General features: G+C 39.8%; 3 protein-coding genes across 10 annotated transcripts in view; 2 read left to right on the forward strand and 1 right to left on the reverse strand.

Moving 5' to 3' along the window:
• The window catches only part of MRPS18C (mitochondrial ribosomal protein S18C), a 2,514-nt gene extending 659 nt beyond the window's left edge, over positions 1-1,855 (forward strand). The window contains exons 3-6 of the mRNA XM_030271959.4: positions 701-784; positions 1,225-1,282; positions 1,596-1,655; positions 1,736-1,855. Coding sequence (XP_030127819.4) covers positions 701-784; positions 1,225-1,282; positions 1,596-1,655; positions 1,736-1,812 — 279 coding nt within the window. The 3' untranslated portion in view covers positions 1,813-1,855. The remainder of the gene's footprint in view (positions 1-700; positions 785-1,224; positions 1,283-1,595; positions 1,656-1,735) is intronic.
• ABRAXAS1 (abraxas 1, BRCA1 A complex subunit) lies at positions 1,183-8,341 on the reverse strand. Of its 3 annotated transcripts, XM_030271955.4 has the most exons (9): positions 8,215-8,341; positions 7,015-7,105; positions 6,087-6,123; positions 5,594-5,660; positions 4,752-4,945; positions 4,044-4,163; positions 3,653-3,737; positions 3,058-3,166; positions 1,183-2,907 (listed from the first exon to the last, which is right to left on the reverse strand). In XM_030271955.4, exons 1-9 carry the CDS (start codon positions 8,299-8,301, stop codon positions 2,480-2,482), a joined length of 1,218 nt encoding a protein of 405 aa, XP_030127815.3. In that variant the 5' UTR covers positions 8,302-8,341; the 3' UTR covers positions 1,183-2,479. The 3 variants fall into 3 exon arrangements, with proteins under 3 accessions (XP_030127815.3, XP_030127816.3, XP_072784865.1); XM_030271956.4 differs by lacking the exon at positions 4,752-4,945 and having other exon boundaries at positions 4,044-4,153; XM_072928764.1 differs by lacking the exon at positions 5,594-5,660 and having other exon boundaries at positions 8,215-8,263.
• LOC100220060 (glycerol-3-phosphate acyltransferase 3) overlaps positions 8,323-23,615 on the forward strand; it is a 22,306-nt gene continuing 7,013 nt past the window's right edge. Inside the window, exons 1-3 of one of the 6 annotated variants that reach the window (XM_032748232.3) lie at positions 8,323-8,596; positions 8,756-8,932; positions 22,375-22,447. In XM_032748232.3, coding sequence (XP_032604123.3) covers positions 22,420-22,447 — 28 coding nt within the window. In that variant the 5' untranslated portion in view covers positions 8,323-8,596; positions 8,756-8,932; positions 22,375-22,419. Of the gene's footprint in view, positions 8,597-8,755; positions 8,933-12,867; positions 15,890-22,374; positions 22,448-23,615 lie in introns of those variants that run through there. The other 5 variants (XM_030271954.4, XM_030271952.4, XM_002189977.6 and 2 more) reach the window with 5 other exon arrangements.

Consider the following 23,615-nt stretch of genomic DNA (forward strand, 5'->3'; position numbering starts at 1 on the left):
GGGTGGCAGGGCTCTGGAACATGCTGCCCACGGAGGTCATGGACTCACTCTCTCTGGAGACATCCCAGCCCCACTTGGACGTGTACCTGTGTCACCTGCTGCAGGTGACCCTGCCTTGGCAGGGGGTTGGACTGGATGATCTCCACAGGTCCCTTCCAACCCTGTTCTGTGACTTTGTGAAAAGCGAAAAATCACCTTTCATACCTTGTAAGAATTTGGTGCTGGGTGTATTCTGAAGCCTAAGCAGACTATTCAGAAATACCTCCCAAGGATGCTCCTTGGGAGGTATTTCTGAATCTCTCTCTTCAGAATATGTGTGAGCACACAGAAGCTTTCTTGGGCCATTTGCTTTGAAATTATTTTTTAAGAAAGATTCTTGTGACTTGTCAGACAGAAGTACATTTTTACCAGCTTCTGCAGATTTTGACTTCAAGTAGAAGGTGTAAGCACTATCTTACTGAATGATTTAATAGAGTTGCTAGTGTCATTGTTACTGAAATATAAACAGCTGTTTACTTGTGAGAAGTCTTTGGAGTTGCAAGGTACCAAGAATTGAGTTAATAAAGTTATTGAAAAACTTAAATGTCACACCAAATACCGCTTCTGGTTTCAAGACAAATATTGATCAAAGGATTAAAAGTAACAAATGCTCTCTATTTTCTTGTGAAGCTTACAGGTGTTAATCATTCTCTGATTTCAGCCCATACAAATGGAGAACCCCTACAAAGACCCTCCAAAGAGATGTGTCTTATGTGGAGTAAATGTGGACTATAAGAATGTGCAGGTGAGTTTTAAAATTGCTGTCCTTGGATGAAGGGAGCTGCTTTACTGTTTTTAAATGTGTGTGTAGTAAGTCAGAAATGTTTAAAAACAATTAAAAATCCATTCATATGCATAGGGATTTAAAACTTATGAGTAAGAATGTGTGTAAATCAAGGGCCAAATAATGTAGTCATGCTAAGATGCTTAATATACTGACTATGTGTGACAACTTTGCTGTTCAACAAATAGAGTCCATGGTTACAATTCAGCTGCCACAAAGCATGGAAGCATAGAAAAGCACAGAATATACTGTCTAGCTCCAAGCTGTACTTTTTTTTTCTTCAGGTAGAACTGAATTCTGAAAAAACAGATGAAAAAATGAAAAATAGAGTACAAGTAGTAACACAAAGCTCCAAAAAATAAGTTCTTAAACTGACTTTGATTTTTCTTCATTTTAAATAGCTTCTTTCCCAGTTTGTTTCTCCATATACTGGCTCCATTTATGGCAGGCATATCACAGGTATGTGAAGTATTAAATTAAATCATATACGGGTTAATAATAATATTTTTGTGATTCTATGTAACTGTGCATCAGCAGTCTTTCTGAAAGTAACCAGTCCCAACTCCATACATTTTGTAACAGTATTCCCCTGACTTAGTTGCCTGCATCAAGGGATTAAAATATCCCTTAATTGTATGCATTTTATATTTAACAGTAAAAGTACACATGCATTTTTCTAGAAAGACTTAATCCAAGCCAGATGGAATTGTCAGGAATATACCTTTCACGCTCTAATGATTTGCTTAGTGTTGAAAATAATTCATCTCTTTAGGCTTGTGCAACAAGAAGCAGAAGGAAATTACAAAAGCCATTAAAAGAGCTCATGTATTTGGTAAGTATGATTTTGCTTTTGAATTTTCTAACTCAAGGCTACTTTTCTACTAAGAACACCTCCATCTATTTTTTTAACAGGATTTATGCCAGTTATGTTTAAGAACCCACAATTTCTCACAGACCCCAAGCTATGTAACATCAAGTATCCAGAGTGATATGCTGTACAGAAATGAACAATAAAACTGTTTTTCATGTTTATATACTTGTTTGCTGGAAATGTGGTTTGCTAGCATAATGTGTGGTTGACTGAGGAGTGGATGTCAGTCATTCTTCTATTTTTCTTCATGAAGTCTCTGAAAGGCATTGTCTGAAGGAAGATTAAAGCAATAATAGAAACTGGCAGCTATATGCACTGTGGACCCCTTCCTCTGCTCAGTGGTCTTGCTGGTTTTCCCCTTGCTGGGTTGTAAGATGTGGAGAAGTAAATAAGCACTGGTTTCCTGAGGATAAATTGATGTATTTAAACTGTGGCAGTTCACGTAGACAGCTAATTCTGTAACGTGTTCATTTGATGCTCCCTGCATCTTCACCAGCACCTTGAAGTTGTATCACTTTGAGGCAGCATGTGACGTGCTTATCTGACTGATAGCATCCTGTGGCATAGAATTTGAACCTTGAGAGAGAGAAGACTGGTGGAACTCTGGAAGGTCAAGTGAGGGATTATCATCTTGGATTTATCTTTATGCTGAACAGGATTCGTGCACTAGGGAAAAAAGAACAACCTGCAAAAATGCCCTGTTACATACATCCTTGCAGTGCAAGAGATTGGTATATCACTGGAATACACGAGCAGTAGCTTCTGGTGTGAAGTCATCTGACAGATCAGAAAGTAGGAGAGTGTGGGTATTCTTCTGCACCTCTGGTTTTTTCAAACGCATCCTCATCTGTTTCAGTGCTACTCAGTATAAGCTTCCTTTCCTGGTCACTGTCCTCTTGGTCTTGAAATGGTTCTTGGTGAAGCTGCAATGATCTGGACTTCTTGGATGACTTTGAAACTGATGTGGTCCCCCTGACTTTACGCTTGTTTAGATGCCTTACTTCAGCTTCAGTGAAGTCTCTTTCCTCTACCATGAGAGTCAGTTTGTCCATGACGTTAATGTGATGGTCTGTGTTACAGCAGTTCTTGGATATTTGTTGGCCTTTGAAGGAAACAATGCATGTCTGAAGTCTGGAATTGGGGAAAAATGTTTGTAGTGCCTGGCAAAGAAGAACATTCTCCTTTGGCTCTGCTGGGTGGTTTTTGTCTTCTCCTGAGGGAAAAAAAAAAAATCAAAGTCAGCGTTGCAGAACCTCTTGCACCACTGCTGTTTTGGCTGCCTCAGGTTCAGAAGTGTTTTCTGCTTCTGCCACTTGAGTCAACTTTGGAAGGGCAAGGCTTGCATCACATTTGATTAACTTACCTGAACAATTTTGTTGCTTTTTCCTCTTTATTTCTTCTTTTAATTGGCTCACCTCTGCTAAGAGTTTCTCTACAGATCGTTCACTGACTTCTACTGTAACGCATATTTTCTGGAAGAAGAAGATCGTGTTGATCAGACTAACAGTATTCACAGTAGCTGACTTTAAAATTGTTGCATCCTTGAAGATACTCATGGTTAAATTGGACACATAGTAGTAAAAAGCTTAAGTAATGATTTGGAGGTGGATTTGTCACATAACTTAAACCTTGTGTTGAATAAGATGCAAGATGTTTTATTTGATCCCATCTAGGCAAAGGAGAACTAACACACTACAGATAGTACTTCTTCAAAATAATCATCTTGTGAGAATTTATTCATGGGCTTGAAGATTAAACATTGTGCTTTAATCAAATTGGAACTTAAATCCTGAGCTTTGAGAATGTAGTGTGCAGCACAGTAAATAGAACTTGTTGACCTTTCAGTTTGTCTATGTTTTGGACATGGCTTTGTTTTCTCATGCAGTGCAAGATGCTGTAGCCCTTGGCTGCCTTGGTTTTGTAGAACTGATGAAGGTAGGCAGGCCTGCCTGGCTTACCTTCAGTTCCTCCTGCAAGGTGGCATACATCTCATTTATCTTATGAACCTCTTGTAGGGACCCATCTTCATGGAAGAATTCTGACCTGCAACCAGGAGTAGAATGGCATAATTGCAAGCTAGTGATCCCAGTGCTTACTTAGTAGGAGTTTAGTGAGTAAAGAAGCATTTTGAACTTCAGTTGCCTGTGCTGAGATGGACAGCTCCTGGCAAAATATGGGACTGAATTGCCTGGTATGCTAGAATGGCAAGAATTGTAGAAAACAGGTCAACAGGTGAAACAAGGTATGTCTATAACATTCGTAAAAGCACTTGGATGCTTTTATAGAAAGGTAAGTGTAGTTGTGGTAGTGGGAAGCTACAGCTGTCAGTAAATACAACACATATTGTACCTGTGTTGTCTCACGGCTCTCACAAAACCAGAGGATACACAGGAACTGGACACTGTTCTGTAACCTTGCTGTTCTGCCATGCCCAAGTTGGTAACAACCAAAGGGACTTTCTGGAAAAGACTTAAAATGCGTAAGTGTGAAAACATGATCTATTAATATTCAAAGGTGTCTCATTGAAAGTTAAATGTTCTTGGCCATTCAGGATCTGAGGGGAGGATTACCCTTTCTAATCCTTGCTCAGTGTATTACATCACATACAGATGAGGCTAAAGGTAAACTCCAAGAGCACACAGAAGCTGAGCAATGCCCATAATTTCTCCTCTTTCTAATTACAACACACACTAATGCAACATTTGCTTGGTAAGCCTAGCCTGTGAGCAGAATATCTCTGAAGATAAAGTTAACACCAATTTAAATATTTTGATGAACACCATGTATGGTTGAAGTCCTGTACACAAAACAATTTGATCAGGAGTAGCTTATGTGTGTAAATAAACTGACAGTGTCTGCTTGGCAATGCTGGTGCTACAGATAAAAAGGGCAATCCCAGAATAGATTCCAAGGCTGTGGAATTCAACTGGGCTGTGGCAACATAAGGAATAATCTTATTAAAAGTTTAAGTTTCAAAGGTAAAATAAACAGCGTTACTGATTCAGTTGCAACAAAGTAGAGAAACTTTCAAGTTCTAGCACATGCTGTAGACATTACCCTTCCTGAGGCCGATGTAGACCATGCTCCAATCTGTAAGTAGAACAACTTTCTGTCATCACACTAGAGGTTAAAAGGAGGAATACAAGCCCCTGATTTGATAGGTGTGACTGCAGGTTTTTATGAAGAACTCTTTCCCGGAATGTCATGGTCTGGTCTGTGTTACGTCTGAATTTGTACCATCCTATTACACTCTGCAGGCAGAAGAAAATTCACAGTTACTGTTGAATCATGGTGTCCCTGTGTGTCACTGAAGCAAGTTTCATTCAGTGCAAAGTCATGTCTGAATTGTTTGCTAATGGGTGCATAGTCACGCAGTTAGTTACTTGAAACCTTTAAAACTTCTAAGCCTAATTCCCATCTTCTTTCCTTCAAAACCATGTGTTGAATTGGTCTGTTTCTTAGCCTGTGTTCCAGTTGAAACTGCAAGCTTTCTTCTGTTTTGTTGTTTCTTTTCAGCTTCTACTTTCCCCTTGTAAAACTTTGTTCTGTAGAAAAAAGTTTAATTTTTTTTGATGAAGTGGTCCTTAACCATTTGTGAGCTGACCTCAACTGATCTTAAGGTGGAAATTGGTGCAATTCCTTTGGGATCCTTGAAGTGTTCACTTGAGAAATTAATAATTCAAAATAAGGTTGTGACACATATGTAGGCAAATCCTAGTCAAAGATAAGCTAAACTGTTTTTTAGGGAGGAAAAGGATGTAGCTGCCTTGACCAGCAGAATGAGGGACTATAAAAGTTTAAAATGAGAAAGGAAGAAACCTTGATGCAAGAGATATTCAGAACAGCCTCCAAAATTTGAGTGAGCTCCTCAGTATGGTTTAGATATAAGATTAAAATACCTTCTTACAGCCTGATAGTATTTTCTTCAGAGCAGGTTCATTCAGTTCTCCTGCAGAGTTATAAAAGCTAGAGAAAATTAGGACAATTAGAGGGGAAGAAATTAGACTGGAAAAATAGTATGCTGAGAATCATCTCACTTAAAAAAAAAAATTAATACTATTAAGGGTGAGGGGTTAGAATGTATGGAATACTTTTTTTTTCAGTGTGTTGACATTGTTCTGTAGTTTATATGGTATCATAGGTCACCAGAAGGTGCAGTATGCCTTATCTCTATTTCTATATGCATAGACAAACATTAAAAAAAAAAAAAAAGACATAAAGAAGCAAAATAGGAATAGCATAAGGCATTTTGCATCTGCAATTCCAAGAGGTTGATAGAGCTACTATAGTTACAGCTGGGTGATTTTCTTAGACAATGTAAATTTAACACTTGAAGAGTTCAGGTAAGGGTTAATTTTAACTTTTCAGTATCTGTTTCCTTAAGATTCTTACCTGAACAACTGGTAGCATGGAATATGCTTCTGTATGTCTGGAAAGAGAAGGTAACATTACTCTGCGTTCATTAGCTCAAGATGTATATTCTTCTGCATGCTATGATCAGCATGAAACTGATAGAAGGACCAAGAAATAATTTTATATAATTTCTTAAAATTAAATGCATTAACATAAAATTAAATAAGGTGAAGAAAGGAAATATTTTAAAATATGTTCTAATTAATTTTGTCAAATGTAAAGGGAACCACTTATATAAACTGTATTTTTTGTATACTTTTCTACTATGTCAACTGAAAAATCAAGCTGGGTACTTCATATTTTTCTCCCTTCTGCTAGGTGAAGGAGAAATATGTAGTATGAAGGATTTAACTTGAGTCATTCAGTGCACATTCACTCCAATCACATAAAGATGATAACAAAAAATACATCTGGCATCTGCTTAGTGAAATTATTAAAGAGCTTGCCTTCACACACATAATTTTATAAGCTCCAAATGAGGTAACAGATGCTAATACATTACAGTTCACATCACTGATAGACAAAGATTTTCTAGGGCAACTGTAGTCCAGGAGAGTTTGAGATGTAGTCAAGACAAGGGTCTAAACCCTAAGTTACATTTAATGTAACAAGATATTTGGGAAAGAGGAGCCATCCAAGGAACTAGGAACTGTTATTTCTTTTAAATTATTGTGTTTTCTACAGTAAAATGGCAATCTTTTTAGCAGTTAAAATGTTACAAAATAACCCTTTATGTGTTTTTGGTCGTTTGGGTTTGGTTTTTGGTTTTTTTTTTTTTTTTTACATCGGTGAAGCATGCAGGATCTTGGAGCTTTGATCTTGCCATGGACTGCTGTCCCTCAAAACTGAAAGCTGCCATTTACTGCCCGAAACCAAGCAAGGCTATGAAAAATGTGGACACACTAACCGATTGTATAAACAACTTCAACATCATCCATTTGTGAGTCTGTAATGCTGTTCTTGGCTTCACCTTTCACATCTCCAAGGAGAAAACCTTCCTTTAGAGGGGAAGAGGAAAAAAACAATCACATTAACAGTAGCATTGAACAGACACTCTTGCTCTCCTCGGTGCTGGTGTGGCCTCACCCCCTGTCCTGTGTGCAGTTTTGGGTGCCACAATGTAAGAAAAATACAAAGCTATTAGAAAGTGTCCAAAGGAGGGCTACAAACATAGTGGAGGGTCCAGAGGGGAAGCCACAGGAGTGGCTGAAGCTGTGTGGTCTGTTCTGCCTAGAGGAGAGTTAGGAGGAGACCTCATTGCATTCTACAGCTGCCTCAAGAGAAGTGGAGCAACTGATCTCTTCCCTCCACCAACAGTGACAGGACTGGAGGGAACGGTATGAAGCTGAGTTGGGGGAGGTTTAGGCTGGATATCGATAAAAGGCTTTTCCCCCAGAAGGTGTTTGAGCAGGCTCCCCAGGGAAGTGGTCACAGCACCAAAACCTGGCAGAGTTCAAGAAGCGTTTGGATACCACTCTCACAGGCACGTGAGACACTCTTGGAGTGTCCTGTGCGGGGGACAAAAGTTGGACTGCGTGATCCTTGTGGGTCCCTTCCAACTCAGCATATTCTATCATGATTTTCTATAATACCAAGTGTGAGTGCTGTCTTCAGGAGAGGAAAAATGCTGTCAAAACGAACTTTTTATATATATATATATATATATATTTTTTTTTTTTTTTTTTTAACAGAGTGGGTCCTCACTCATTTTTTACTACTAGCCCGCAGTTAGGAAAAAATCCTCAGCGAGGCAGTGCTGTGTCTCGGTGGGTTTGCCGTGGTTCGCTGAGCTGGAGCAGCCCGCGGCCGTGCGGGAGGCTGGAGCCGGGCGGCCCGGCCAGCGCTGCACCCTGCCCGGGGCAGGCACGGCGCTGCAGCCGCCGCTCGCCTCGTTCGAGCACGGAATCCCCACGTTTTTCCGCCGCTCGCACACGAAGCGGCTCCGGGCGCGGCGGGGCGGGCCAGCCCCGTGCCCGGCCGCTCTCCCGGCAGGGCCGGGCGGGGGAGGCCCGGCGGCAGCGCGGCCGCGGCGGTGGGGGGCGGCCCGCCCCTCCCTCCTCTCCCACCGACCCGGAGCGGCCCTCCCCCACCGTGCCTCGGCACCCACCGTGTCTGAGTCGGTGCTGAGGTGCTGGAAGGTGAGGGCGCCGAACACGAAGCCCGAGAGCAGCGCCGAGGTGCTCTCGCCCTCCATGCCAGCAATGGCGGGACGGGCCGCGGGCGGGCGGGAGCCCCCAGCGGCCGCCGGCGGCAGCGCAGCGCCCGGGCCGGGCCGGGCCGCCGGATCTCCCCGGCAGCAAAACGCCGAGTGTGGAAAACGTTCTCTGGAGATGTTCTCTGATGTTCCTGCTTTCAAGCCTAGTCAGCAAGGAGGGAGATTTAATACCAAGGCTGTGCCATTTCAAACAGGACATACAGCTGTGTGTCTATGCACTTCGCTCATGGGGAGAATCTTCTGAGTTAATGGCCTAATAAAATGTCATAAGGAGGTAATAAAATGATAATGCTAAATAATGATCTGACAGCAGTAAATTGTACCACTTCTTCCTCAGATGTAGACTGTTTGCAGAATGCATGTTTTGTATTTTTTCAGTTGTCGCATTTTACTTATTTTTAATACTTGTATTAACATTTTTTCCCCATTATAGCAGGTGTTCCTGACACAAGCCAGAAGAAAGTCCTACAAATCAATTTCAGGAAGAGAGAGTTACAAGCAACGATATTCTTTGAAATGTGATCAGATATCTGGTCTAAAGGCCACAGGGGTTTTACTCCTTTACTTCAGGAGAGCAAGTGTTTGATTTTGTCACTCATCAGGAATATAGGTAAGCACAATCTTAGCCTTAGATGTTAATTTCCTGACTCTTGAAATAGAATGTATGGACCTATGGTCTTTCAAGAGGTATTTCCATGCTTTTTAGGTCTCACACATATTTTTTTAGATTTCATATAAAATTATTATTTTCAGTACAGTTTCTTTTCCCTTTTTTTTTTTTTTTTTTTTCAAGATTTAGAAGGAGTTCTGGCATATTTATATTTAAATAAAATTCTTTAAGTATTATTTGAAATATATGTGAATGATGCTAGTATTTAGAAGGGAAAACTGTTGTGATTCTTAATTATTGTTACAGTAGCGAGAGGAACCAGGTAAGACTTCCAATTCTCAACACACTCATAAATTATCTATATCTCTGAATAAGGGGATAAGTCTCTGGATAGTAGAGAATGATGGACAAGGTTGATGGAAAGAGTTACCATGCATTTCTTGCAATGCAGTGATATTAAACAGGTAACAAGTACAACACATCTAAAGGGATATATTACTATAAATGATTCCATTATGGACTATGTTGCTGTGGTAGAGACAACTAGAACAAATGATATGACAAGCTTCTTTAGCTGTTTGGGGACAACACGTTGAAAGTGGAACAAAATGCTCCTTCAGTTCAGGAATTCTCCCAAAAGACCCTGTGTTGTGCTTGCAGTCATCCCTAAGCCAGAGCTGGGAGAAAATTGTATGCATTTAATCAATGCAATAAGTGTTAGGCATTGACAAATTAATTTATTGCATTCAGCGTCAACAATACACAAACAAGATTTATATGGACAATATATGAGATAGATATTGACAGCCATGCAATGCCTACACATCCGTGGGTATTTATACATTGCTGAGACAAACAAATGTAATCAGAACAGTAGTGGATTTCCCTGTTTTGAGATACAAAGACTCAAGCCTGTTGTTAGCCACAGGATACAATAAATAACTTTCTGTAATTGTTGAATTTATCTTGTGTGGAAACAATAATGCTTCTGCAGTCAGAGCTAAATGTGTTACAGGCATCCTAATGAGTGATACAGTAGTTAAAGATACTTCTTCAGTGTTTTCATAATTCATCTGTTGATGGCCAAAGATAAAGCATAACTAGCACAATCTTACTGTGGTCAGATATAAACATGCTCCTGTTTGCTGGCATAGATGGAATCTATAAAAACCTAAAGAGTAGCAAACATAACTCAGAGTGAGAATGCAGAGGAGCACATATTTGCACTTCAGTGCATGAAGACAGTGTGTTTTTCATAAATAAATATTGCGCCTGACACTGCTTACTATGCAATAGGTGACCTCTAAGGTTATTCTGGCCTTTTGGAGAATTTTTCACATGTAAAGCATGAACCTCAGTCTTGATAGATATCAAAACAAACCTACCAGAGATTGTTTCACCCTTGAGTAGCAATCATGTAAGGAATTTGATAAATGTGGGGTTGAAACATTGAGAAGACATAAGCAAAACTAAAAAAGGCTTTTTGTTGTTGCTGTAGCTAAAGTTTAGTTGAAAAAAAGATGGTCTTAGTAGTTTTAATTCTGAGTACACTCAGCAGAATTACTGTGGTGTAGAATGTTCTGATCAGTCCTGTTGGAACACTTTCTTGTCCTGAAAAACATGATCCTGGTATCCTTGGACATTAAGTGATGCTGGCAAATCAGCCCTGTCTGACTCTGTGTCATCAATTTACAATTTTCTAAATAGATCAGTCTGCTTTGTAGCATGGCAAAACTCACAGACAAATACCAGGAAGCCCTACATTGGTGTCAGAAAAATAATTTTAGCAATAATTACATCTTCCCATGCCTAATGACAATGTCAGGATGTACTTCTGTATACTGTCTGCAAGCAGCTTTGGGCAATGTTGCTACTCCAAACAGGTAAAAATTATACCCTGTATATTTTCTAAAAAAAGGATCAAATGATAGAAGGTTGACCTTCGCTGACAGTCATGATCACTGTATGTTGTAACGTGGGCAGCTCCTCTCGCTGCGATACCCCGAGCAGTGGCGTGCTGGGTGGTGAGAGGGAAGAGAACGGGCGGCCTCTCCCCCTGTGAGCTCTGCAGTCTCAGTTGTTGGCGTGGGGACAGACAGAGGTGACACAGGACTTGGGGATGAACAGGATGGTTTTATTCAGTGAGCCCCAAGACCCGCCAGGGAGGGCAAACAAAGGTTTTATACCATAATTCAGGAGGAGGGGTATAGGAACAGCCACCAATGAGGGCAGGGCTGGGGAGGAGTCTAGGGTGGGACTAACATATCCCAAACCTGTCAGGGGAAACAGGGGAGTGGAGTAACACAAAGTAACCAACAGGGTGTTGAGCCTCACTAAATAGACAGGGAATGCTCTGGAAGCAGGGGAGGAGACTAGGAGGAGTGACAGGGAATGTTCTGGGGAAAGGGGCAGGGAAAGGGAGGATTGACAACTTAGAGAGGAGGGGGTTAGGGAAGAGCTAGGGAAGATTGACAACAGGGGAGGGGAGGAGATTAGGGAGAGGGAGGGTGAACAGACACTGAACAAATATCAAATCAAAGAAAAACACACCACAACTGTAATTTGCCTCAGGTAGAAATATCCCTTTGTTAATCCTTAGGGAGTGTGTTACTTCAGCATCTGAAGCACCACCTGGCTGAAACTAATGTGCCAGTGCTGCTTTGGAGCAGTATCTGCTGGGGACATATGATGTTTGAGTGGTCTGATAAGAAAGGCGGTAGAAGAAATGGAGGCCGAAAACTCTCTCCTGACATCCCTTCGGAGTCACTGGAATGGTTAGTGTTGGACAGGAAGGAAGCATACCTGGAAAGAGTGCTTGCCAAAATTTCTGTGGCTGTGTGATTCCTTCTTTTTGATGACCTTGGCAAGTGTTATTTCCAGGCTGTGTTCCACTTCTGTATCAGAGGGAATGCAAAACCATAGTAGCACACCTTGAAAGCTATCACCTCCCACTGCAGTTGTTTATCTGTTCACAGTGTATTTGAACCTGCTTAAAAGCTGACTGCTCTGCACGAAGGGGCTGTTTATACCTGATTTAACCCTTCCATGTGAGGCACTACAAATAGACACAGGTTCATGCTGTGTTTGCTTTTTCTTGCACTGGAAAAATAAATGGGTCGTAATTCCAGTTCCCTCCGACAATTGGCAGTTAGGCAATAGACAATGTTTTGCAATATGAAATCACCAGAACAACCTCAAGGGATCTAGAACCTAGAGTAGGCAGCTGATACCCCTTCCATCTCCTTTTCATTTTCCTAGGAGACCAGAAATTGTTTCAAGTGAATTTGTTATACTTGTGGGTGTAAATTTGAGATTCATTAAACTAAAGGGAGCTTTGCTCTGGGATTCCTCCTGTGTCACCCACATCACTTCCTTCTAAGTTGGGTTCCATTCTTCCAAATGGACAGAGACTTTTGCAGATTTTCTGGTGGCTTTTCCTGACATATGGGTACTTCATAATAAAGAAGTGCTTGTGGTTATTTGGTATAAATTCATCACTTGTTATTTACTGGACCTTACCAAAAAAAAAAAAAAAAAAAAAAAAAAAAAATAAAAAGAATTCTACATTTTGTTGCTGCATGTTTATTTGCATTATTTGCAATACTTTCCCTCTTCTGAATAAAGCCTCTCTCACAGCTTCTAAACAGGTGTGATGCAGCAGGTTGGCTCTTGGTAATATGGACAAAAAGGGCAGGAGAATGACATGCAGAATCTTTGTTTAGTCAGTGGATGGCAGAACTAATTCTGAAAGAAATTATTTTGCTGAGGAAATTTATGTAGTCGTATTACAAACTGTAGTTATTCAGCTTACTGTTGGATGCATATCTATTCACATCGGAATTCGACAAAAATGACATTTCATGGCTCTTCTGAAATAATAATAATTATTATTATAACATCATAAATTATTGTGTTGGGGTGCAAAAAGCTATGCCAAATTTATGGCCAAAAATAGGAAGCTATGTTATGAATTGCCTGAAGAAATAAAGAATTTCCTTTCTTCTTCACATCATGAGCAAGTTCATTACCTTCATTCAGGGCAGAGATAAAATTCAAATTCATATTCACTTCTATAACAGTCTCAAGTGATTTGGAGTTGACATATAGTGCATAGACCACCATGTCTCAGCTGTTTTTATGCTTATGGTCTCAAGAGCAGAAGGATGCTTTAGAAGCTTCAGCAGATATTTTTGGCAGAAATTTAACAAGATTAAATTCCTTGGTCATAATTGGACAAGTTCCAGTACTCAGGTTTATTCCTTTGTAAGTTTTGGGACAATTTTCCATTGAATTACAATGTTTTTCCGTACTGTTAATAGGTAGATGTGCAGAATCTCCTTGAATTTGGTGTCATACCCAGTTTGGGTGGTTGAGGTGCAGGCCTTTTTGTTTGTGTATTTGCTTTTGCTCTCCAAACCATGTGACATCAGTGGTAGCACAGTAGTAAGAAATCAAAATGGTTTTCATTATTTCAGGAGGTACAAAATGGATAAAGCAAAGAATAATTGTAAGAAGAGCCTTGGCCATATGGATCTTGTAGTACCTTTGGGCTGGATGATTTGACCACCTCAATAGAGAGGCTACTAGAAACTCTTCAGTTCTTTCTTTATATGGTTTCACAGGATGAAAAACAACTCTCCCTTATCCAGGAGAGGAAACTTCTTTCTCCTACCCAGGCTAGGCAAGTCTGTCTTTCCCTCTGTGCTTTTAAGAAATTATCTGTCTTGTTTGTGCCTAAACTTGCTGTTGAGGCATCCCACCAAGTGAGTCACCACATCTTCCTGTTCCTTGCAATACTTCATTTTGCCCACCTTTCCTGTCTCAAATCAGGTCCCAGAAATTACCTCCACCCTCCCGCCCACGAGGTTTTTAGCACTTAAGACTCCGTGCATACCGATCCCCTGTGCCGAGGCTGATGGCAGCTACTCACAGGTGCTGCCAGGTGGATCAATACCCGCTCCTCCAGCTCTCCACCACAGGCCCTGCTAGGGAATGTGTGTTAGCTGTGCAAACCCCGCTAGGGAATGGGTGTTAGCTTGAGGAAGAGACCAGAAAGGAGAATAAGGAATAGTAGCTAAAGAGAAATGGGTGAGCAAAGCTGTTTTATAATGGAGCATTTTTCCTAGAGGAGTCTTTTGGCAGGGCAGGTGAGAAATAGTGGTTAATGGTGTATCTGGCAGCAGCAGGGTGAGAGAGCTTAAGGTTGTCACTAAGAGCAAGAGCATTGGGAAGGCAGAAACACTTCAAAACCAAACCAGTGAGGTTTTGTTGAGGATACAGAAGGCTCGGAAGGTGGCCAGCAAGGGGAGAGAGAAAGGTGAGGAAGCTAAGTAATGTAAAGATGCAAAAGAGAAGTTATATTGCTGGATAAGATTGCAATGTAATTTGAAAGACCTGAGGGATGTCATGCAGCAGCAAATCTGGACGTACAGAAGCTACTGGATTCACTATGTGGCAGAAGAAGTGTGCCATGGATTCACATGGGCTTGTGAGTGTTAGGAGCCTGTGTGCTGGAGCCTGGGTGTGTGGTGTTAGTTAGAAGTGGTGCAGCCCCCTCTGACATCTGTGCTTCTCTTACTGCCTGGACGGTGTTGGATCCACATTTTACACAGGATCTTTGCAGCTTCTTCAATTTATAAGGAATCTAGTTGCTTCACAACACAAACCAAGCAATGGTACTTGAGGATGGGAATATTTTAAAAGGACAGCCCTGGCTGCAGACAAGCATACCAGTGTATTGGCAAAAGGAAGATCTTTTGTGGACCAGCATGTCACTGTCTTGGAAGTTGTGCCCTAAATCCTCCTTCCACCAAGGTTGGTTAATTTGTTCTGTGGGAAGGTTGTAAACAAGTATCTGGTGGGCTTCCCTGAGGTTCTAGAGTTATGCACCTTTATATCATCTGTGATGCATGCAAACAGGCAGAAGGGTGGCTGTAAGGGGTTGAGCTGGGTATTCTCTAAAAAATACTGAATTAAATTATTGAAATTTGATAGGCTAGAAGGAAAAACAGGATTTTCTTTTGCATTTCAATTCTGTAGTTGAATATGTGCGAAGATAGATGGCTTGTTACTTCACCACAGTGTATTTTGTAACCCTGTAATACAGGCTTTTTTGGCAAATTTATGGTAGAGATAGAGTGGAGGGAGCAGGTTAATTGTCTTGTCAGTCCTTGCCTGCTGAAACTTGCATCTTCATTTCATATGTGTTATTATAAAATAAAATAGAAAAAGCCTGACTTGCACCTCAAGCTTCTGTTTCACTCATTTGTTCAAATACCAAAATAAGACAATTATCTTACCATGAAATAGAAAATCTGAGTGAATAAGTCACAGATTTGTGCAAACATCAGTTGGAGAAATGCTTCATGTGTATTAATAAGAGAAGATTTTAGGCGATCTGAAAAACACACCCACCTACTTCTGTACTGTAATTTATTGGCAGGACACCCTGTGAAAACCAGTTGTCCCATTGACAAGGCTCCTTATTGGCAGCATCTAATTATCTAACATATATTATTACTTATCATGTTTTTTCTTTCTTGTCCCCTGGTGACCAAATGCTTATCAATTACAAGGAAGTGGGTGGAGTTAGGGTGGGACAAAGGGTAGAAATTACTTTATCACTCAGAGTATCAGTAGTGTCAGTCTTCAGTGAGCAGCAGCCTTCTCCTAGAGACAGCTTTGGCTCTTAGAATGTGTAATTTTTCTTTGCCTCTGTCTCTTGAAGCTTGCTAGATTCTGCACTACAGATGAGCATATATTCTCAGAAAGGCAGCTGGTTGGCATTTTGGAGGGGCAAACATGGAAGAAAGTAGAGAAGGTCATGGCCTTACAGAAGACAAGATTTTGTCTATCTGGATGATTTTGTTTGTGGCATTAATTTTGTTGCCTTCAATATTTCGAGTGTCACTGGGGATTTCTCATTTCTATATGAAAATTGTAGTTAAAATGTTAGAGGTAAGTTGAGAAGTGAGTTCAAAGGTATGTGTTTGCTACAGAACATGTTTAATAAAAAAAAATAAAAATCTGTACATTTGATAGAAATGCCATAAAAGTTGGCAGAAAAAAAATCCATTAACTTGCATGTGTTATTTGCAGCTTTATTTTATATTATAATCTTTTGAGGAGTGTCTTTAATGATATCTAGTTATGTGCTGGCTTATAATCTGCTACTGCTTTGAGGTTTTTTGGGGCTAAAGTAGAGATTCCATGGTATTTTCTTCTAGTTCATGCTTGTTAGAATGCTTCAGGCAAGTAGAATACTCTTGACAAGTATAAAGAAAAAGATCTATTAGTTTGTGGGAGTTGGTAAGTAATAAAAACATGTATTTTAGATGTATATAAATTTCAGTGGTTTTATTTGGATTGTTTTAATTACATGGAATTAATATTCCAGGCAAGAACACCTATTCTGTGTGTTTGCTTCACCCAGTTAAATCTGGGGGATCCAGCAGTTACAAGTTCTGCTTGTACAGATTTAAAGGAATCTGTGTGCAACCTTCTAAAAGTGCAATTTTTCTAGAGATAAACGGATCATGGATAAGATTCTGATCCTGCTTCTGTCAATAAATGGTTGCTGGGGCTTTTTATAAGCCAGAATCCCATTTAGTTTTTCAAGATTGACTTTTGATATCCATTACTAGCCAGAAGTAGGTGCTGTGAATTCATCATATTGAACAGTAAAGCATTTCCATTTTCCGGTAGATTGACTTTGTGCTTCTGGCATAAACCTGCTTTCTGTGAATATACTTTCTACTTGTGGCAGAAAACATGTTACTATTATTGTTGCTCTTATTATTAAGCACTTGGAGTAATCTGTTTTGCAGTAGAGCATGTCTATAACAGTGTGATACTGTTAATATCATAACCATCTTACCTTGCCAATTATCTTTTATCCTTCTTATGTTCTCTTTTGTTTGTTGTTGTTTGAGGCGGGGGCAATTTTTGTTGATTTGTTTTAATAGTGATTAGGAGCTCTTGGGCAGTATCTGTCTTCAGCTGTATGAACATCATTTTGCAGATGACTGCAAAATTTTGGGGTTATTTTTTTTCAGATACTGATGTCAGTGGGCAGTGACTGCCTGCTGTGGTTGTATGTAATATTAGCCTTTATATGTGAACTATTTTTTAATCAGACAGTGGTATGCTGATTAAATGCTTACTTGTACCCTAATTAAGAGCTACTCTCATATCAAACCTGTCTTTGGACAGCTTTACTGCTTTAGTTGGTGGGCATCAAAATAATTTCTGGGGTTTTTTTTCTCCTGTGCATTTCCCAACTTCAAGAGACGTTTGACCCACTCAGTGTGTGTTTTATGTAGGAAGGCACTTCTCTTTGGTAAAGCACATGAAATATTTTTCTCTCCACAATTTTTGTAACAGGTTATGAGTGTGATAATTCCGTGGTCATAATGTGGAGGATCAACATACTGAAAAGGAAATAAGTTAATTGTTATGTGATCAGCTATAGCCTTTTGTGTCTAATTCCCTGTTGCCACAGCAGCTAATAACAGGAACAGCACAACTCCATGTGGAGTGTTATGTTTTGCTTGTAATGTGGCCCACTAGGCTCTTTGGAGGAAAGGGTAGGACTGGAAAACTCTGGGCTAAAGCTTGTGCATGGAATTGCTGGGCCTGTTCTTGGAGTCTTGGGGCTTTTCACCAGAATAGAGCCAACACTGAAGCTTGGGATAAGTCAGCTTTAAAGCAGTCTTGTTTGAGATATGAACAACCTGACATTGAAACCCTGGAGAGCTGTTGGCTGGTTTCTAGCTGTGGTGTTGTGTTCCTACGATATTGCTAATGCACAGAGATGGTGTGTGGTTCCTGCTGTCCTCTGGAATGGTGAAACAGGATGCCTTCCCAGAGAGCTGAGCTGGAAATGCTGAAGATGCTTAGAAATGTATTAGCACACTACTGACTATATTGCAGGAATATCACTGCTCGAGGAAGTGCCAAACAACTGCATGATGCTTCAGCAAAAATCCAACCTTTAGCACAATGGCTGGTCTCTCCACTGTGTTGCATTTGACTTAGTCTGTTATGTAAACCAGCAAAAATAATAGAAAACTTCTCACCCAAGGAGTTTCTATCTGTTTCTTACAGCTGAGCAGAGGAAAAGCATGTTTTATTTTCTTCTATGTTTGGCAGCTTGAGAAAAATATTAGAGTGAAGCCTGAAATCAAGAACTTCAAAGTAAAAAGAAATATTTTTTAAAGTTTTGTTTTCAAAGGAAGTGTATGCTTTATTTTCTTTCTAAAATAACAAGTATCTACTTTCCTTGACAGAAAAGCAGCAGAAGGTAAAAATTATCTGTATGCATGATTTCATCTTTTCCAGTTATTCTAATCACTATTCACAGTGCTATAACACTTCAGTGAAGTCAAGAAATCAAACTGACTTATCATATGCCACCATTACTCATTGCTTAGTGATGGGTCTGAAAACTTGAGTTTTATTCTGGAACACTTTTTTTGTTGCCAACAAATTAAGTGAGGTCTAAAGATACACTTAATTTATCCTTCAAATATTTCTGGAAATTATAAAGGTGAACATAGTTTGGGTTTTGTTAGGGTTATTCTTTCACATATGCTTGTAAACTTTTATTTGTAAATAATGTCTTTTCTCTGAGCTTTGTCCATCCTGGTATTTGTTGGATCTGAGGATAGTAGCAAAGCTGTTTCAGGAATGTTACTCCAGTGATTACAAAAGAAGACACATTTGCTAGGATGAAATCTATGCCATGCTCTCAGAACCCTGTGAAGAGTCAAAGAAACGCATTAAATGGCTGCAGCTCTCTATTTGCTAAGAAATGTTCTGGAGTTCTACAAGATCTGAACTTCTGTATGAAATTGGAGCATAGTTGCTTTTAGAGAAAAAGAAATCAGCCAGCTAAAAATTGCGAGTAGTTTTTGCATTTTGCATTACAAGTATACGGAAGAATATGTATGCTGTGACCTCCTACTGGAGTATGGCAGATTTTGCAGGCACTTCAGCTGGTGAAAAATTGCACTGCTGTGCTTTTAAATACATGGCTATCCTTAGCTGGCCTCTCCATCAAAACCCAAACAAATTATACATGTGCTTTTATCCCAAACAAACTCTTCTCAACCCATTTCATCAGTCCTCATGGATCAGCCAGGAGATTTGTGAGTTCTTTTCACAGCCTGAGGGTGGACGCTCACATCTTCTCAGACACTGAGAAGCCATTTAATCTGGGTTCATGTTTGTGATGTGCAAGGGGAAATAATGCCAGGCAGAAACCATTGTTGGGTGAGGTCACAAGTGCTTGACCTTAGATGGTAATTTTAGTTCATGCTAAAAACCTACCAGCCTTCTCTTTGCCACTGTAGCGGAAGACTTTACATGGAGGAATTGCCCCAAAGCCTTTGTCACACATGAGGAAAAGATTGAGAAAAGTGTATGTAATGAGTGATTAGAAAAACCTTTTGTGAGAATATGGGAGAAGAAGTAGTAAAATATGGGAAGAGAGGCAAAACTGAATTATTACTTAGCAGGGAAAGATGGAGTATTGAGGTGTACTTGAAAGAGAAAAGGGAGGAAAAATCCTGCAAGGAATGAGATTTCAGGAAATAAACATTCCATGTTGTATTTCATGTCATGTCCTGTGAAGACAGTAATTAACATGAAGAAGTATTGGGCACCCTCATTTTGTTTAGAATGTAATTACAGGAAGCTCAAACAACTGGACTGTTGGAATTAAGCTGTCAAGTATTCAGTATTCCAGCTGATATCAACCGTTGGGTGTTAGGACTTCTTGTGTCCTCATCACTTCAGAAATTGGAGTGAGGGAAAACACAACATGAGTTCTCATTCAGTCAGCAGATGTAGGAATGAAGTTGCTACATTTAAGACTTAAATTCTGTTAGTTGCAACATCTGTGTTTTTTTGGTAAGGTATTGAAAACATCCTTTCATTACTGTTTTGCAACCACGACCAGCGTGACAGCTCTGTCTCAATACTGTGCAATACAAAGGCGATCACAAAGCCTTATTTCATTTTGGAAAACAGATTATACATACAGATGCTACCAAAGGCAGAACAACACAGTAGCCACTGCAGAGTTAGTTAGCCCAGAGTTGGACCCAGACAGATGGCTTTGACAGGTATCAATTCAATGGCTGGACTGAAAGCCTAAGACCTGGATGACTCTACAGCTGTATTCCCTCCTCACTGTTTGTTCTTCAGCCTTCCATGCCAAGCCATGAGTTAGGAGAATTCAATGTCCCATGATGGTTTGTGGAAATGTATTGCCTTTTTTCTTGCTCACACACTCTGCCCAAAGCTTTCCTACGGTAAACCTCAGTTCTTGTAGTAGAAGAGAAAATGGATAGCTGTTCCTTAAGCACCTCCTCTGTGCCAGTCCAGACTTTGTAGATGCCTTTCTTAACCCATCTCAACCAGCTCTTTTCAAAGCTAATAAGCCCTGTTCAGCCTCCAAAAGCTCTTCCTCATCTTCCTTGGACACTGCCTTTGTAGTCTTGACTATTTAGTTTGTCAGTCACTTTTGCCTCACTCTTTCTCTGTGCTAGGAGGCAAGATTTTATAATTTACTAGTAAGCTTTATAAATGTTTGTGGGTTTTGACTTGTCTTGCTCATTTAGATTAGTTAACATGTATTTTTGGAATCAGCTTGGTCAGTGACTATCACCCTTTTTCTATCTGGAAATCAAAAGTCAGCCTCCTGGAGGTATTCCAGATCCTTCAGGACAGTATGAGCAAGCTCATTTCTGGCAGTCCTGGCCAGCTGACAAAGTGCTTTTTTTATGTAGGAGGACAATGATAGGCAAGATAAGGGTGGTAGACAGGAGATAGGAAAGCAAAGACTAAGGCAGAAGGCTTTATTTATCAATCTCAAATATTTTATGTTTTATACTTTTTCCTCCTCGTGCCATGCAACTATCCTAAAGGATGTTGGGGAAGGGATGATGACCAGCAGTATTTTCTGAAGAGGTTAAATTTGCCACTTCTGCCTTTACTCTCTTTTGCAATGCTCCTGTACCTGTTCTGTATGTTCTTTAATTTCTCAGTGTGTGGGCTGCTGTTTTCATGACATCCCCTGGCTCCACCATTCTGAATGACTCTCTATGTGTTGCAAAAGATTGAGAGATGATGTACCTGTTGACCTTTTCAGGAGAATACGTGGGAAGTATAGACAAAATTATGTTCCGCGGTGCAGGTTTTTTAATTTCTTTTTTGGGGGGGTTGTTTGCTTTATGGTGTTATTAAAGATGGTTTGTATGGAATTTAAAATACCATATCAAAGCTTATTCTACCTTCACTTTTTTGTTTTCTTTTATGATGGCTGGTAAAAAAAAAAGGTCAGCTAAGGGTAACTAAAATATCCTAGTTATGTCAAGGCAAAGTGTCCATTCTGCTACTGACTTAACTTTGATAGCTACAGAAAGAGCATGCAAAACTTTAGGGTGGCAAAAAGCTGGTTGATGCTTGCACATGAGACGTTGTAATGTAGTGAAGACTATTTGAGATCAGCTTTGTGGTGACTTGTATTGCTGTACATGTCAGCTAGAGGGAAATACAGTGTTTAGCATGAGTTTATATGAAGCAGATGGATTATCCTTATCTACTGTAGATGGGAACCCTTAATAGCAGGTGAAGGCATAAACTGAGTGGGTCACTGAGCCTTTAATAATGAGCAGAGCCTACTCTCAAGCATCATATGCCCTTTGTTAGGGCAGGTACCTTGACATAAATAACAGCCAGATTTTAGTACTCATGAGAGCTACATGTCTATGTATGTATGATGAAAACATTCAAAACTAGGAAAACTTCAAAAATCAGGCATACTTTTATATTTGATTTTGCTAATGTAGAGTTTTATGATGTTCTATACAAGGAGAAGCTCAAAAAAATGAATACAGGAAAGGGTGCAAGCTAATTACCAAAGGGGCTACCTTCTGGAATGCTATTGATACAAAATGTTGCCACCTCAGTTTTCTGTCAGAGAACCACTTGAATGACCTCAAAATGAGTTAGTATATTTTATTCTTTAAAATAATTCTTTTAGTTCTATTTTTCTGCCATGTCTCCAATGTCAGTGATATTATTTTGTATAATCCTATTGCCTGAAGTTAACTGAAGAAGAGTGTGTTTTGGACACATTAGATCTTATAGAGTCTCATAGGCAGCTCAGTAATTTGTTGGACCCCCAGAAAAAAATACCTGTGTCCTGAAAAGAAGTTTGAGCCAAGCAATTTTTCCTGGAAATGGCAAAAGGTAGTCTATGTAACAAATGAAACAGGAGGCGTGCAGGGTACCCTTCAGGCTAAATTTGAAAAATGAAAATCCTAGACCTGGCAAGGGTAAAAGAGGCTCAGACAATTCACCTGAGGTAATTGCAGAATGTCTGGAAATGATGAAATGAAAACCATCAACATCTACTTTTCTTGTTTTGGGAACAGTGGGCCACCCTGCAGATTGAGGAAGGAGTAAAAAAGCAGAAGGCAATGGCACCTGAAAATTTAATCTCCACTGGTAAGATCTCTGGATGAAGGGGACACAGCACTATTTATCATGTAAAAAGGCAGCTATTTGACAATCTTATTTAGAAAGGAGTTTGAGCAAATATCCATTGAAGTTATAAACGTACATAAGCATGTTATAAAAAAATCTCTGAATTTTGTGAATAAAAGGAATTAGAGACTAGTGTGGGTATAGAAAGATATTGCTGATAAGGATTTGGGAAGCATCCTTGTTTTCATAAGTGTTTTTTGTTTTCTGGCTCCATCAGCTCTCTCTTTACAGGTTTGAGAGGAATTAGTGTTCTTTGTGCTTCACATGGCTCTGCATAGTTATCTTTTGCTTCTTGTAACTCCTAACATGCAAAAAATCCAGGCTCTCAAATAAAAGAGTTACAGCATCCCATAGATCACAGATACAATTAGCATGCTTTTCTGGACATGAGTATAAAATCCAATTTTTTTTTCCCCCCAAGTATTTTTCCTTCCTTCTTTGACCAAAGAGGAGTGAGTTAAATTCTCATAGTTATCCTTTTACTTGTAGTACCATTTTTAGTGATTAGTCATGTACACTGCTTGGTTTGTCAGCTTATAGTTTTCCGCTCTGATGATTTCCTGGGAGTGAAGGTTTTACTGAAGAGCAGATAGGAAAGGTTTTGTGATTCTGATCAGGGGGAGGTAGGTAGATCAAGATAAATGAAGTGTATTTTTATAATGCATACTTAATGTCACCCTGTCAAAAAAAAAAAAAAAAAAAAAAAAAGATGGCTGGACCAAACAAAAAAGCCAAGTGTCAGCTGGTATGAACCAAGAGAATTTTAGTCACTGTAATCCGCCAGATAAAAATCTGGTCTCAGAGTGACCTCAGCAGATATCTGAGACTTGCTGCTTGGCTGTCCTATGGGGTGTAGCTTTACAAATATCAGACCAAGCATGTGTTGTCATTCTTTCTGCACAATGTGTCTGTGTAATGCTTCATATGTCTGGGGGGAGAAATCCAGGCACTTTCAAGTTTCTTGGTAGAGAAGTGACTCTTAACGAAGAAGGTATGGGGGAAGATGGAAGGTTCCAAGGGAAAAAAAATGCAGAGGGAGGTGTTTGTTATGGCTGGGAAACAATAAAGCTAATCAACAGCAGCAAGAACAATCATACAAACTCTGCCTGAATTTGAGTCAAGGCACCAG

This window comes from Taeniopygia guttata, chromosome 4, assembly GCF_048771995.1.
Source record: "Taeniopygia guttata chromosome 4, bTaeGut7.mat, whole genome shotgun sequence".
NCBI classification, from domain to species: domain Eukaryota; kingdom Metazoa; phylum Chordata; class Aves; order Passeriformes; family Estrildidae; genus Taeniopygia; species Taeniopygia guttata.